This window comes from Mytilus galloprovincialis, chromosome 4, assembly GCF_965363235.1.
Source record: "Mytilus galloprovincialis chromosome 4, xbMytGall1.hap1.1, whole genome shotgun sequence".
NCBI classification, from domain to species: Eukaryota; Metazoa; Mollusca; class Bivalvia; order Mytilida; family Mytilidae; genus Mytilus; species Mytilus galloprovincialis.
This window is the reverse complement of record NC_134841.1, coordinates 88,415,915-88,431,202: the sequence shown is the minus strand read 5'-3', so window position 1 is coordinate 88,431,202 and position 15,288 is coordinate 88,415,915. Positions and strand designations below refer to the sequence as shown.

The 15,288-nt window shown below is 32.3% G+C and overlaps 1 protein-coding gene across 4 annotated transcripts in view; it reads left to right on the top strand.

Annotated features, from left to right (window-relative positions):
- LOC143073308 (uncharacterized) overlaps positions 1–15,288 on the top strand; it is a 129,020-nt gene that overhangs the window by 90,644 nt on the left and 23,088 nt on the right. For all 4 annotated transcript variants that reach the window (XM_076248741.1, XM_076248740.1, XM_076248738.1 and 1 more), the window contains 2 exons: positions 10,281–10,355; positions 12,771–12,842. In XM_076248741.1, the coding sequence (XP_076104856.1) occupies positions 10,281–10,355; positions 12,771–12,842 (147 nt within the window). The remainder of the gene's footprint in view (positions 1–10,280; positions 10,356–12,770; positions 12,843–15,288) is intronic.

Below are 15,288 nucleotides of genomic sequence, written 5' to 3'. Positions count from 1 at the left end.
TTCTGATAGATTGAATTTGAGTGGGCATTCATATTTTCTAGCAAAACATTCAATGTCCCACGGAGAGAGAGGGAGCAAAGTCAGATAACTCTGCATGGGAGATTGCAAACGTTCTTGAGATATTCTTCCGCATGCGGTAACACACTTTTTCTGTACGTGTGTATAAATATTAAAGATTTTTTACTTTATTTATGTTTCTAACGAGTTTAACGACATTTTCATATTATTAATTTATGTTCAAAAAAATATATTTTTAGGAGTATCCATTTGAAATGAATTAAGAACAAGTGATAAGCAATGTAATTTTGCACTCGATAATGTCCGCGTATTTATTATCATCATGTTTATAGATCGGTTACAATCTCAAAACGAAGGTTACGTAATGGAAATTTAGGCGACAGCAATACACATGAATGCCCTCACGGTCATCCGATGTAAAATGAATAGAGAAGTTGTTCATTAAGATATCATTAGATAAACAAACACACGGACCTAATTTTTTTTTCTCTTTTTGATTTCTCATTCAATGACCAGTGGCGGAACCAGAATTTTTGAAAATGATTGAGCTGCGTTTGTTGGTTCTAAGCAGTTTGATTAAGAGGGGGCTCGGGACTCAGTTTTGCCAAAACTCCCTGCTAATTCAAAAACAAAATACAAGATAAGAGGTGGCGGGAAAATATCTTCGTCCTCGGTCAATATAATCTGAATAGACGCATATATAATGTGTTGACCTTGTCAAAAGTCTATAATTCATAAATGTAATTCGGCGCCTTCCAAAACCATATGTTATGATTATGTATGCAAGATATGGAGACCTATGAAATGACCCGCTTGGTGCAGATGAAAGAGAACATTACATAATGCTCTCGTTTGAATTGTTTTACATATTAATCTTTTCTGGCCTTTTATTGTTGACTATGCGGTATGGGCTTTGCTCATTGTTGAAGGCCGTACGGTGACCTAAAGTTGTTAATTTCTGTGTCATTTTGTTCTCTTGTGGAGAGTTGTCTAATTGGCAATCATACCACGTCTTCTTTTTTTATATCAACTTATTTTCCGTTCACATTTTCCGTAAAAAAATGAGGTTGCATTTTGTTTTTTACATGTCGATTTTTTTTGCTTCGAATAACAGGGCAGAGCTTTTAGTTTCAGTCGATATACACGCCTTCTTGAAATAATTACTTGTCACATATAAATTCTGTTTGGTTGCTTCATGATGTGGCTGATATTCAGCAACAACTATTGGCTTAAATGAGATAAATAATTACAGACTGTTCTCTTCTGAGGATATTAAGCCATCAAATGCCGGAAAATTAACTATGTGTATTACATTTCAGATCAAATGTTATTAATTCATGGTCGTTTTATTATGCATTTATTACACACTGAAATTGAAAATTGAAATATCAATCATTAATACGTCTTTATTTGCATTGCTAATCTGCAATATACTAAATCAACAACCCGATGCACATATATTACATTCAGTTCACATTCAGCATCCAATGGATATTACCTTGAAAAAGAATACAGCGAAGTAGTTCAGAGCTTTTTAGAAAGCTAAAACTTATAATTTTCTTAATTTTCAAAGTGTATATCACTGATGCGTTTTGTTTTAATCTGTGTCAAAAAAGCGTTTACCAGAACGTAATAGGTGTTTGCACATAACGTAATTGGTGTTTGGACATAACGTAATAGGGATTTGCACCTAACGTAATAGATGTTTGGACATAATGTAATAGGCATTTGCACATAGCGTTATCGGTGTTTGCACATAATGTAAGCGGTATTTGCAAATAACGTAATAGTGTTTGCACATAATGATGTAGTTGTTATACATAACTTAATAGGTATTTGCACATAACGCAATAGGTGTTTGCACATAAGGTAAACTATGTTTGCACATAGGGTAAACGATGTTTGCACATAGGGGGAACGATGTTTGCACATAAGGTAAACGAGGTTTGCACAAAACGTATAAGTTGTTTGCACATAATGTAAAAGGCATTTGCACATGACATAATGAATGCTCACAGAGAGTATCAATTGTTCGGCAAAACGCATAGGAAGTATACCATGATGTGTTGTGTTTTTCACTGGAGATGCATATGTATAAACACAACATAACGCCAAAAGACTATAATATCATGAGGTTTACATAGAACAAAGGTGTATCAAAACAAAACCTTTAGAACATTCGGCATAACAATCACATTTGAGACAGGACGCAATTTTTAACTGACTTACGTAAAAGAAGAATAGACACAACATAGATCAAATATGAGAGAATGTAAAGGTGGTTGATCATAAAGTTTCGAAGTATTCACAGAATATATAGTAGTTAAAGCATGATGTAATGCCTATTGTACACAACAAACTTTAGCAATGACAAATCATACTACTGTTTGACCAAACAAATAACTAGTTTGACATAACACAGAGATGCCGTGTCATGAAATACAGACATTTGCACATAACATAAAGAAGAAACGACAGGACGTAAAGACAAAGCGACAGAACACATTAAATATTTACACTATAAGACAGTTCCGGCGTTCCATATACTCAGACTAAATAATATATGATTTTTACCGTATGATAATAGCATTCAATTAAAGTATATTCCATATTCTTCGAATTGGTGCTTAGCGGGCTGATATGAAAAGTTTATCACATGCTTCGATTGTTATCGCATGCCTCAATGCTACGTTTTCAATGAAAAACATTACAAGGTAGTGTACAAAACAATTATTTGAATACTGGAAAGCATATTGTGTAAATTATTAAAATTAAAAAAAACCAATCACATTATTTAATAAATGCATTTTTCAAGTTTTTCTGAAACATAATTTAGAAAGTTACTTTAAAAAGTTGACTTTTCCAAACAATGTTCATTATGTATATTGTTGAATTATTTTTTTTGTCGATTCGTCCATATTCAAATGGTTGTTTTTCTCTGTTGAGGCATATGATAGAAAAATTTCATATTGAATGTATCAAATTTTGGGTCCGACGTCCGTGGACTTTTTACTCTTTGAACTTCTTTTATGAAACCACGTAAAAGGATCAATATCTGAATCTGTTATTTTTCTCTACTGTTGAAGCATATGATAAAAAGATCATAACATGTCATTTTTCATATCGCATGTATTATCAGCCCTCGGTCAATATAAGCCCAAGAACTGCATATCATATTCCTCAACAGAGAATAAAAAACATTTTAATATGGCCGAATCGACAAAAAAAATATGATATTGAACATAGGGCTGATATTACATGCGATATGAAAAATGCCATGTAATAATCTGATAATATTGAATACTTGTATAATGTTATACGTAAACAGTAAATGGAAATCATATCATAATATACACAAAGATATATAGAGTAATTTTCAAGACAAACATAAAAGAGCATCATAACTGAAATCGTCCTATGATTCTGCACAAAAACATATGGTGTGTCCAAGACAGTCGTTTTTGGATCAATCATAGCTGTTTTTGGTTAGGAAGGTGGCACATTAGATTTCTAAAAATGTGATTATTGGTTGCGGTCATATTGTTCATTGGGAAAAGTATGTTGATCAATGCCAGAAATGTACATGTTTATATGTATCAAATGTAGTTGATCCAACCATAGTTTTTTGTCATTGTTTTTTTACATATACTGTTTTTGACTTAAGATAACGTTAACATATATCCAATGTCTTTCAAACTTTTGTCAGTCCTTCGTTTGCTGAATGTATAATCATAAAATCGTTGTAAATCTATACACGTTCTGTAATGAACCAACGGAGACTGATTGAAACGGCGAAAGCCTGTTTTAACAGTAATCTGTCAGGGTCTGCAAATTTGAGGGATTTTAATTCTTTTTCACATTTGTACTGGGATAAAAGCAATTACGATTATTTCATACAGATTTGATAGGGTTAGTCTCCTTTTGATATATAAAAAATTGTAAATTGGTTGAGTCAGTGATATTGGAAACAAGTTCTAATAAAAAAATGAGATTAAACGATATTGTATATTAATTTGATCTAATTTACTCTGCAAAAAAATCCATACTTAATTCATAACGATTTACAACGTTAACTCAAAAGTTTAACAATTGTTTGCTAATGAAACTTAGTATTTGACTACAGTACTAGTGAAATGGTGTCGATTGCAAATACATGTTTGAAAGTTTCGTTTGGTTATCAGCATGTCGTTTTAATAAAATTGAGAATGGAAATGGGGAATGTGTCAAAGAGACAACAACCCGACATTAGAGAAGACAACAGCAGAAGGTCACCAACAGGTCGTCAATGCAGCGAGAAATTCCCGCACCCGGAGGCGTCCTTCAGCTGGCCCCTAAACAAATATATATACTAGTTCAGTGATAATGAACGCCATACTAAACTCCAAATTGTACATAAGAAACTAAAATTAAAAATAATGCAAGACTAACAAAGGCCAGAGGCTCCTGACTTGGGACAGGCGCAAAAATGCAGCGGGGTTAAACATGTTTATGAGATCTCAATCCTCTCCCTATATCTCTAGTCAATGCAGAAAAGTATAACAATACGCACATTAAAATTCAGTTCAAGAGAAGTCCGAGTCTGATGTCAGAAGATGTAACCAAAGAAAAAAACCAAAATGACAATAATACATAAATAACATCAGACTACTAGCAGTTAACTGACATGCCAGCTCCAGACTTCAATTAAACTGATTAAAAGATTATGTCTTCATCATATGAATATCAGGCACAATCCTTCCCGTGAGGGGTTTAGTATCATACCATCATAACATATATGAGAAGAACATAACCCGTGTCATGCCAACAACTGGTTTTTAAATAATTACATTAGATGTATGTTTCATTATAATACGTTATTCTGATTGGCTAACTAGCAATCTTTTGATATTCCTTAATCAATTGCATTACACAATGCAACTTTTCATTCATGATGACACGAGGTCCCACAATAAAGTGCACAGGTAAATGAAATAAAAACTTGATAAAAGGCGTGTTTTCATGATCCTATAGGTAGAAATGTAATTATAAGTATTGAATGCCTTTTTTTGTAACTTTATAGGGTTGTAAAAGCGTTGACCGTGCGCACATTTTTAGTATGCCGCGCTTCATATAAAATGTACTTCGGTCAACGCTTTTACTCCCCAATAAATTTACAAAAAAGAGCATTCAATTCTTAAATAAATGTGTTTAGTTCCGATGTTAATGTTTATTTCATTCCTCTTAATATTTCTAAACTGTTTTATTTATTGTAAAATTCCTACAACCTTATATTTGTTATTTTGAATCATTGAGCATGACCAAGAACAAATATATATAATATATTCATAAGTAATGTATTTAATGAACATGACAGCTCAGTAAACGGTTCATGTTTTTAAAATTGTTTCATTCGCACCATTACACCATACTCGACACGTCTTTTCACCATACTCGATACGTCTTTTCACCATACAACTTACACCATAATGCGATTTAATTTCAAGGAGAGCGTGCGATTACAAAATTATTTATTTATTTGAAAAAACGTTTTTTGATCTCAATATTGTAAACTAATAAAAAATCAAATTTTGCATAGTTTAAAATGTTGTACACCATTCATTCACACCATTCTCGATCGCACGTTACATCATTAAATTATTCCCCTTACACCATACACCATAGCACCATACATCTTCTACTATTGCACCATATGCCATACATCATTACATCATACACGTTTTTGGGAAGTTTACACCATCCAAGGGCTGTACACTACAGAAGCTGATACAACATAAAACAATACAACATAATTCCATAAAATCAGAATTCATTTCGGTACCCTATATTTCTCGGAAACAGTATATGTTTTTGTTCCAGGGGACTAATTCTCAGACAATATCGTTTTTATTCGTAAGAATCATTATTTGTAATGCCTTACTAAAGAACTTGGAATTCATAATAAAACTGTGAATTTTATTACAGAGAAAAAAGAAGTATTCCAAATTGGACATTCATATTCTTAATTTGAAAATATACTGACAACATCATGGCAAAAAAAAAAAAAAATAGACAAATAACAGTATAAAAAACACAACATAGAAAACTAAAGACTTAGTTACACGAACCCCACCAAAAACTGGGGCTCATCTTAGGTGCAACACCGTAAATATAAACATGTCATGCTCCATACATATATGTAATACCCGTCGTGTTGATCATGTTAGATAAAATCCTTCAATAAGTCTGATTTGGTAGGTCACATTGACAAAACAGAGGACGGGTTTTTGGTTACAATAATTGTGGATATCCATCAGTTATCATCTGTGACACAGATATAACATTACGGTCAACTCGTTATGGCGTCAGTAAAATTTTCCAAAGGATGATTTTTACTTCATCACTTGATCATTTGGCTGAATAGCGTGTCATTGAAAGAAATCTCTATCAAGGACAAATCACAAACCCGTCATTCTTTCCTTTGCATTTAATATAAGAGTGGACGATGAAAATCGCCCATCTTTATACTGAATACCTAAACATTAAAAAATTCTTATAAAAACCATTTAAAGCCGGATCGTCAAGATGCTCCACTAAAAATCTTTTTAAAATTGCAACCACCATCTAACTAATGTTCTACAATGATAGTTTGTATATAAACAGTAATCTTTTAATGTACTTACGTGTGCTTGGTTTTATTCACTCATAGATCGAAACAAACGGAACTAATGATCATTTTTTTACTTTTAAATGTGCTTTTTTCATAATACCGATTAATCGGTATTCTGCTTTTTCTTAATTAAACTCTTCTTTTTTATGTCATTCAACTTATGGAAAACTTGAAAACGATATGCATTTCGAAATAGAATGTGTGTCAATTGTTAAAAAAAAGTAACCATGATATGTTTTATAATATTGTGTTTCAAATAATAAAGACGAAATTGAAAAAAACAATTATAGTAGTTTATATAAAAAATATAAATTGGGAGAACAAAAACTTTTTAAAAATATAAGGTATATCTATAATAAATAGGTACATAGATAAATAATCAATAATTATTTATTTAGAGTATTATATTCAAAGCTCTGTACACTGATATTGTTCTTTAAAAGTCAATCTGTGTTGCATATTGTTAAAATAAAACAATTGAAAAGGGTACACACAAATACTAAAACTTTTTCCATAATCAAATTTTCAGAGTATTCAAAATACTCATTAGCATATCAATACAATTTCCAAAGATCTACGTATATCTGACAACTAAATGTTCGCAATTTTCAATAAACTCATCATAGATACCAGGACTAAATTTTGTTTATACGCCAGACGCGCGTTTCGTCTACAAAAGACTCATCAGTGACGCTCGAATCCAAAAAAGTTAAAAAGGCCAAATAAAATACGAAGTTGAAGAGCATTGAGGACCAAAATTCCTAAAAGTTTTGCCAAATACAGCTAAGGTAATCTATGCCTGAGGTAGAAATAATTTCACACAAACGATTGTGCATGCATAAAGCTATTCAAAGTTAAGTCCGTTCAGTTTAAAAAAAAAGGAAGACTTTTTTTTTGAAGGATTATCCATTTAAATATTCTAAAATTTCATTTATTGGAGAATCCCCATCAACGAAGTTTCTCTGACAGACAAATGGTCATATTCTTTGTTCATTAAAATCAAAGTTCTATGGAAATGGTTAAGACGTTTACACTACTATCACATTTTCGTTTCTGGGTAGAAAAATCTTTCTTAGTCTGTGAAGTGGATAGAAGCTTTAACAGTTATAATTGACTATAAGAGCGTCACATTTTGTCAGCAAAAGTAAATATGTAGGATTCTAAAGTGCGATGGTGACGCTAAAGTACGACGGTGACGCTAAAGTGCGATGGTATATGCTAAAGTGCGATGACTCCATAGGCTAAAGTGCGATGGTCCGCAAAAGTATAGACGTAAGAAACGTAGTTGGATTATGACCTTAATTGACATTTGTTTATACAAACTAAAAATGAACGCTTCGGAAGATTTATTACAAGTATTAATTAACAACTTTTAAATAAACCAGTATTCACTGACTTAATTAATCAAAACCTAACGCGATTTGTCGTCTGAAGCAAATGTGTTTGTTTTATGCTGGGAAAAGGACCTTTGTATCCTGTAATCGACCATTTTACTATTTAGATACAAAATAGTCATATCCTGTATCTTGCAGTTATTGAAAGCGAACGAATACATTAAAATCATTGTTTTTTGTTGAAGTTTAAAATATTGTCGCTTTTATTAGGAACATATACTATTCTCAGCTTGTATTGAAAAGTTACATGTTCGTCGATTATAAAGGTACAATTTTATAACCGTAAATTATAAATTTTGGACTAAAACATCAGTTTGTTCATTGTAGGAAATTATAACATGTATTAGTACTCGCTACGAAAAAGGGTTTAGCCTGGCGAACACCTCCGATTCTCGCACTGAAATTAAAGTTTAAAATATTCCATTATTTACCTTTATTACGTGGTCAAATTATTAAGCCTATCGGTAAATCATAAAGCCTGTCACATCATATATTTTACTTAGCATACTAGCTTCAGTGGCGGATCCAGGGGGAGGGTTCAGGGTGTTGGAACCCCCATTTTTTTGGACGATCAATGCATTTGAATGGGGACATATAGTTGGAACCCCCCTTTGTCCTGGGTTGGGACCCCACCCCCTTTTTAAAATGGCTGGATCCGCCCCATAGCTTTTGCAAAAAGATTTGTTTTTAAATAAAGGCAACAGTAGTATACCGCTGTTCAAAACTCATAAATCCATGGACAAAAAACAAAATCGGGGTAACAAACTAAAACCGAGGGAAACGCATTAAATATAAGAGGAGAACAACGACATAACACCGAAACGTAACACACACAGAAACGGACCAAGCATCAGACAAAACACCACGAGAATAACAAATATAACATGAAAACCAAATACATGAATTTGGGATAGACAAGTACCGTGCCACGTCTTATCTCAATTTCTCAAAAATAAGAGAAAACACAAACGACTCAACGTTAAAATGCAACACACACAGAAACGAACAATAATATAACAATGGCCATCTTCCTGACTTGGTACAGGACACTTTTAAAGGGGAATAAAAGTGGTGGGTTGAACCTGGTTTTGTGGCATGCCAAACCTCTATTTACTTTAATGTTTTAGCCCTTAAACATTACCCTATTGTTCCATTCGCTTGCTATACTATCGTACTTTAGCAAACAAACAACCATCGTACTTTAGCGTGAGACACCATCGTACTTTAACATAGACCATCGCACTTTAGCTTGACCATCGCACGTTAGAGTCCCATCGCACTTAAGAGTCCTACAAATATAAGTCAAGATCATGTAGGAAAACAAACAAAATAAAACAAAAAACCATGTAGACGAACCACAAGTCGCTTAACCATACTGACAAATAAGACTAATGTGAAATGCACCGCAAATACAGAATTTAAATAAACAAACAAAATAAACTGACAACAACCATGACAACTAAGCACAACATGATTCACTAAGTCCACACATATTATAAAGTAACAACAAAATACCCGAAAGCGGGATATATTAATACGAATTACGTCGTCTGCAACAGCGAACATAACACACAATAAAATATTCAAACAGACTTACAAAAGAACCCTCATAACTAAATACATGAATGTTGGTTTCATTAATATCAAGACACATCGTTTGGCCATGAGAAATAACATTCGGCAAAACAGTCATACTCGGGAATACGTCACGTTCGGTCCTTAGACGATAAACGTTCCTTTTTCAGGAATGTGACCTACCGAATTAGACTATTCATCTGGTTTGTAATAAGATGAGCAACACGATGAGTGTAAAATGTGGAGCAGGATCTGCTTACCCTGCCGGAGCACCTGATATCGCATCTAGTTTTTGGTTGGGTTCGTGTTGCTTAATCTTCAGTTTTCTATTTTGTGTCTAGTGTACTATTATTTTTCTGTCAGTCTTTTTCTTTTTAACCATGGTATTTTCAATTTAATTTCGATCTATGAGTTTGACTGCCCCTCTGGTATCGTTCGCCCCTCTTTTACTGAAAATAAAATCAAAGAATTTCGCAAGTTGCAATAAGCTTAAAAAACTGACATATATTGCATGCCTTGTTTAAAATCTCATTACTCACTATCTGCCGCTGTATCTAATGCTTAAACATGGTATCATTTGTGTCTACTCATTTTGTTTCTTCAACTTCAGCATACAATAATTAAATTGAATTTTCTTTCTTTTCTAGGCATTCGAGCAACATAGGTAATATTAAAAAGCTAGTTGCTTATTCGTTTCGCGATTTTCCAGAAATTAGCTTGATGTAAGTACATGTATTTGAACCAATAATCAATCAAATAGATGAACTTATCTTGTTAGTTTGCAAACTGATGTGTTTTTTTCGGCAATCAATCTTTTCAAAGTTTTTTCTTCCTATGATTCGAAAAAAATAATTAAAAAAAATATTTAAAATTTATGAGATAATGCAAGATTGGAAACCTAAACATTTCTTGTTAAGATGAACGAATTGCCTGGCATATCACTTTATGTTGTTGTTGATAACTTTGAACTCACTGTCAAGATGACTTTGACTTGATCGTAAAAAATCCTTTGAATATTTTTTTTATTCATGATCTGCAAATAATTTCAACGCGAACGAAGTAAAAAGATAGAAAACAGAATAAACAAAAATATCAAACTACAAGCCAAATCAAAATGAAAATCAAATGAAAACTTTATAAAAGGGAGTCGAACTATAAAAAGGGTACATTCAAACTCATAAGTAGAAAATAAACTGACAACACCATGACAAAGAAACAAAAGGCAAACAACAGTAACCAGCTTGTGATGGCGTCAATAAAATTCTCGAAGGGATGTTTTATTATATATAAATTGATTATTCATAATGTATTGACAGACAACACCATTGCAAAAAAAAAACAAAACAAGCAACATTCCGCGAAACACTATACAGTATCAAAATAATTATTTACCTGAATAACAAATAATTACTGATGCCTTTTTGCATTAATCACTTAATTTAGCGTAAAGAAATATATATATAATAAATCATCAACATAACAGAAATCACAATCGAATCTGTATACAAATTATTGACATACACTGTTAATTTCTTTGATATGCTTGCTCTTGTTACTAATAATTGATAATTATATGCAAACAAATATCCACTACACAAGATCCGCATTGTTACAAAAATGTCAGATTAAAGAATTTGACAGTTGAAACGTTATTCAAGTTATGTTTCATTTGCTTTATTTACAATTGATTAAAACAATATTTTAAAGCAAAATAACCTGCCAGGCAATATCCAAAAGTATTAAAGTTAAATGTTATACCATTTTCATAAATTTTTGGTTGAAATATTGACGAAACAAGAGGTAAATAAAATGACAATTTTTTCCCCATGTGTGTTTGGTTGAAATTAGTTACCTGACGAGAAACTTTTTACAATAAAAATGACTAGCAAAATGAAATCTTCAATTAACTCAAACTAACCTTAATTGACACTGAGTTCCGAAAGATTTGTTAACCTTTAACTGTATTTTTTTTAAAAAGTTTCTATATTTACTAGAAACTTATAATAGCTAGATGTAATCTGTAAACATATGCTTATTTTTGGTATCCAGAACTGTAAATGAAAATCCCTTTCTTCGAATTTGGTGGAACAATTCTGAAAGAAACATATCCAGTAATAGAGTAATGATTTTTCAAGATTACTCTTTTTAAGTGTATTGGATATATATGATTTATTGAGACAATAAACTTCCCATTGAATTTCATTTATAGTACTTAAGGTGCAAGACTTTTATTCAATAACAAATTTTAACTGACTTTCTTTTATACATTTGTAACCCAACTCATATTGAATGGTATGGAATATTTTTTATGTTTGTTTAATCTCGTCACATTATGGATGTGCGTTTCCAAAATCAAGAGCCTGTGATTTAGTGGTTGTCCTTTGTTGCTGAATTATGATAATTTTGTTTTTCGTATGTTATTTTGTACACATATCAGGCCGGACCTATAGTAACTGTCTTTTACGACATCAGGTCTCATTAGTAATTACATACAACATCTTCTTATTTTTATACGTAATATTTTTTTCAATTCTTCTATTGTTAATTCTGTGCGATAGCAAGAACGTATGTTGCTAAAAAATGCGTCATATTAAATACCTTAATTTTTTGTTTTATTTATATGCTGTTTATATGAGCAACACGACGGTTGCAGCATTTGTAGTAGGATCTGCTGTCCTTCCGAATCCTATGAGATCACCCCTAGTATTAGTGGGGTTCGTGTTGTTTGATCTTTAGTTTTCTTTGTTGTGTCTATGAGTTTGACTGTCTCTCTGGTACTTTTTGTCCCTCTTTTGCAATATCCCAACAAGAAAAAAAGATAACATTTAGACAACAGTCGTCATTGCAATAAATCAAGCTGTATGTCGTCCTTAGTTGACTAAAATGTTCTAATTAATTTTGAAAGAATCACATCTTCCATCAGCAAAATATCTTGCAAATAACAAAACATAAGTTTGGAAATGACACGAAATAACAGCCACTGACAAAAATCTGAACTTTGGGTAGACAAGACAATGTAAAGAAGTGAGTATATACAGACTTTTATTTAGACCTCAACCATACATTTGAGACTAACAAAACGAACATAAACAATAAAAATATGTTTGCTCAACTATAATGCAGCTGTTTATTTATAGTGAACTTGAAGGCTGTCGCATTGTCACAATAGAAACACATGCTTTCTACAATTTAACTGGAACCCTCACCTTGTAAGTATAAATTTATTTCAAGATTATCCAAACCCATTCCATCAAATTTATAACCTTGATACAATTTCAAATCTAATATTATATTTTAACACCAACAACCACAAAAATTCCAATGGTATCTGTGTGCATTTAAGTATATCTAGTATTATGTAACATATTTGTAAAACGCTGATATTGTTAGAACATCGGTAAAGTATTGTCAACTTAATCTAGCCCAACTGATATGTTCCTTTAAATGTTAACATTAAAGATCACAACTACAACCCTTACTTTGAATGTGGAATACCAATTTTATTATCTTCAGGATATTTAAATTAGACAAAAAACATAAAAATGATTTAAATGACACAGATAACCGTTAACCCAGATGTCCGTTACGCGTCGCTACGCTAATTCAATTGTTAACCTTCTTAGGAGAAGCTAAAAGTATGATTGAACCAAGCCATGCATGTATATTAAACTTAGTCCTGTGCACAACTTTTTACATGTTTGCGTATTCATATAATGTATTATCGAACACAGTTTCTCCTAATCAACTTAAGGTTTTGTTGTAGAAGGTTTTCAATCGTGATTTTGATCAACAATAGACCTTGAACACTATAATTGACATGATTTCACCTGATCTTGAAAAGTCGAAACTTAAAATTTGTTTGCACATTTCTTTTATCATTAACTAGTTTTAAAATGATGGGAATTCGGTCAGGTTTAAACGAGATGCGGTACTCAATAGACAAGGGCTAAGTGCGCTTTTCTCATCACTTGTCGTCCGTTGTCCGTTAACTTTTCGAAAAATCTTCTCTCTGAACTACTTAACCAAATAAAACCAAACTTGGCCTAAATTATCTTTAGGGTATCTAGTTTATAAAATGTATCCGATTACCCTGCCTATCAACTAAGTTGGCCGCCATGTCTAAAGGTAGATCATGGGGTAAAATGTAGTTTTGGCTGATATATACTTGATGCTTTTGTTGTCTATTAATCATGCTTTTCTTTGTCTAATATGGTCTCCTTTTTGTTTGTATTGTAGTCCTGTAATATTATGTTGTCATTTCAATGTTATATTTAACTTTGCCATTAAAGTGCGAGGTTTGGCATGCCATAAAACCAGGTTCAACCCACCACTTTTATTCCCCTTTAAAAGTGTCCTGTACCAAGTCAGGAAGATGGCCATTGTTATAATATTGTTCGTTTCTGTGTGTGTTGCATTTTAACGTTGAGTCGTTTGTGTTTTCTCTTATTTTTTAGATAAGACGTGGCACGGTACTTATCTATCCCAAATTCTTGTATTTGGTTTTGATGTTATATTTGTTATTCTCGTGGTGTTTTGTCTGTTGCTTGGTCCGTTTCTGTATGTGTTGCGTTTCGGTGTTGTGTCGTTGTTCTCCTCTTATATTTAATGCGTTTCCCTCGGTTTTAGTTTGTTACCCCGATTTTGTTTTTTGTCCATGGATTTATGAGTTTTGAACAGCGGTATACTACTGTTGCCTTTCTTTATACATTTGAAACAAAAGCATTTAAAGCAAATCTGACCAGTGATGAATATGCATCAGAATTGGTAATTTTATAGAAATTTCACAGTTTTTTGTTATTATCTTGAATATTATAATAGATAGAGATAAGCTGTAAATGCAAAATTGTTCAGCTTAGTAGATCTAGAAAAAGTCAAACATGACTAAAATGGTCAATTGATTTCTTTAAGAGTTATTGTCCTACTAAGTAAATTTTTGACAATTTTTTGTAGGTTTTGGTAATCTTTTACAAAAAAATTCTGCTCTGAAACTTCAAATTTAACCAAACTCGGCAACAATAACCACTAGGGTAACTTGTTAAAAAATATGTCATAACCCTGCCTACCAACCGACAGGGATGATATCGCTAAAATTCTAAAATTAGAACATAGGATCAAAAAGCAAGTTTTGTCTATTAATTATGAAGATCAACACAATAGGTATTTTCTCGTCTTCAATGTTGTACAGTGTGCTTTTTTTTTTTATTCCACAAGATCAAGGTGAGCGACACAGGCTCTTGAGAGCCTCCAGTTCAGTTTAAAAATTACATTTTGCATTTCCTACTTGACATATATCAGGTTCTACTTATTAGTGGATTTGTTGACTGTTTGGTTACATTGGTATTTTTGTATTAGCACTTGATGGGTAAAGGTATCAACCACACAACCAGTATTTAGCATTAATATAGTTATGCAAATCAATAAAGTATGAAATTTAGAATGAAAATGGGGAATGTGTAATTGAGACAACAACCCGACCATAGAGCAGACAAATGCCGAAGGCCATCAATGGGTCTTCAATACAGCGAGAAACTCCCGCCACCGGAGAAGTCCTTCAGAATGAATTTTCGTTTATAATTGAGGATTAGTTTTTCAATATGACATCTTTTCCTACCAATACACTTCTAAGACCCTTGTCTACATATGTTTTAATATGAT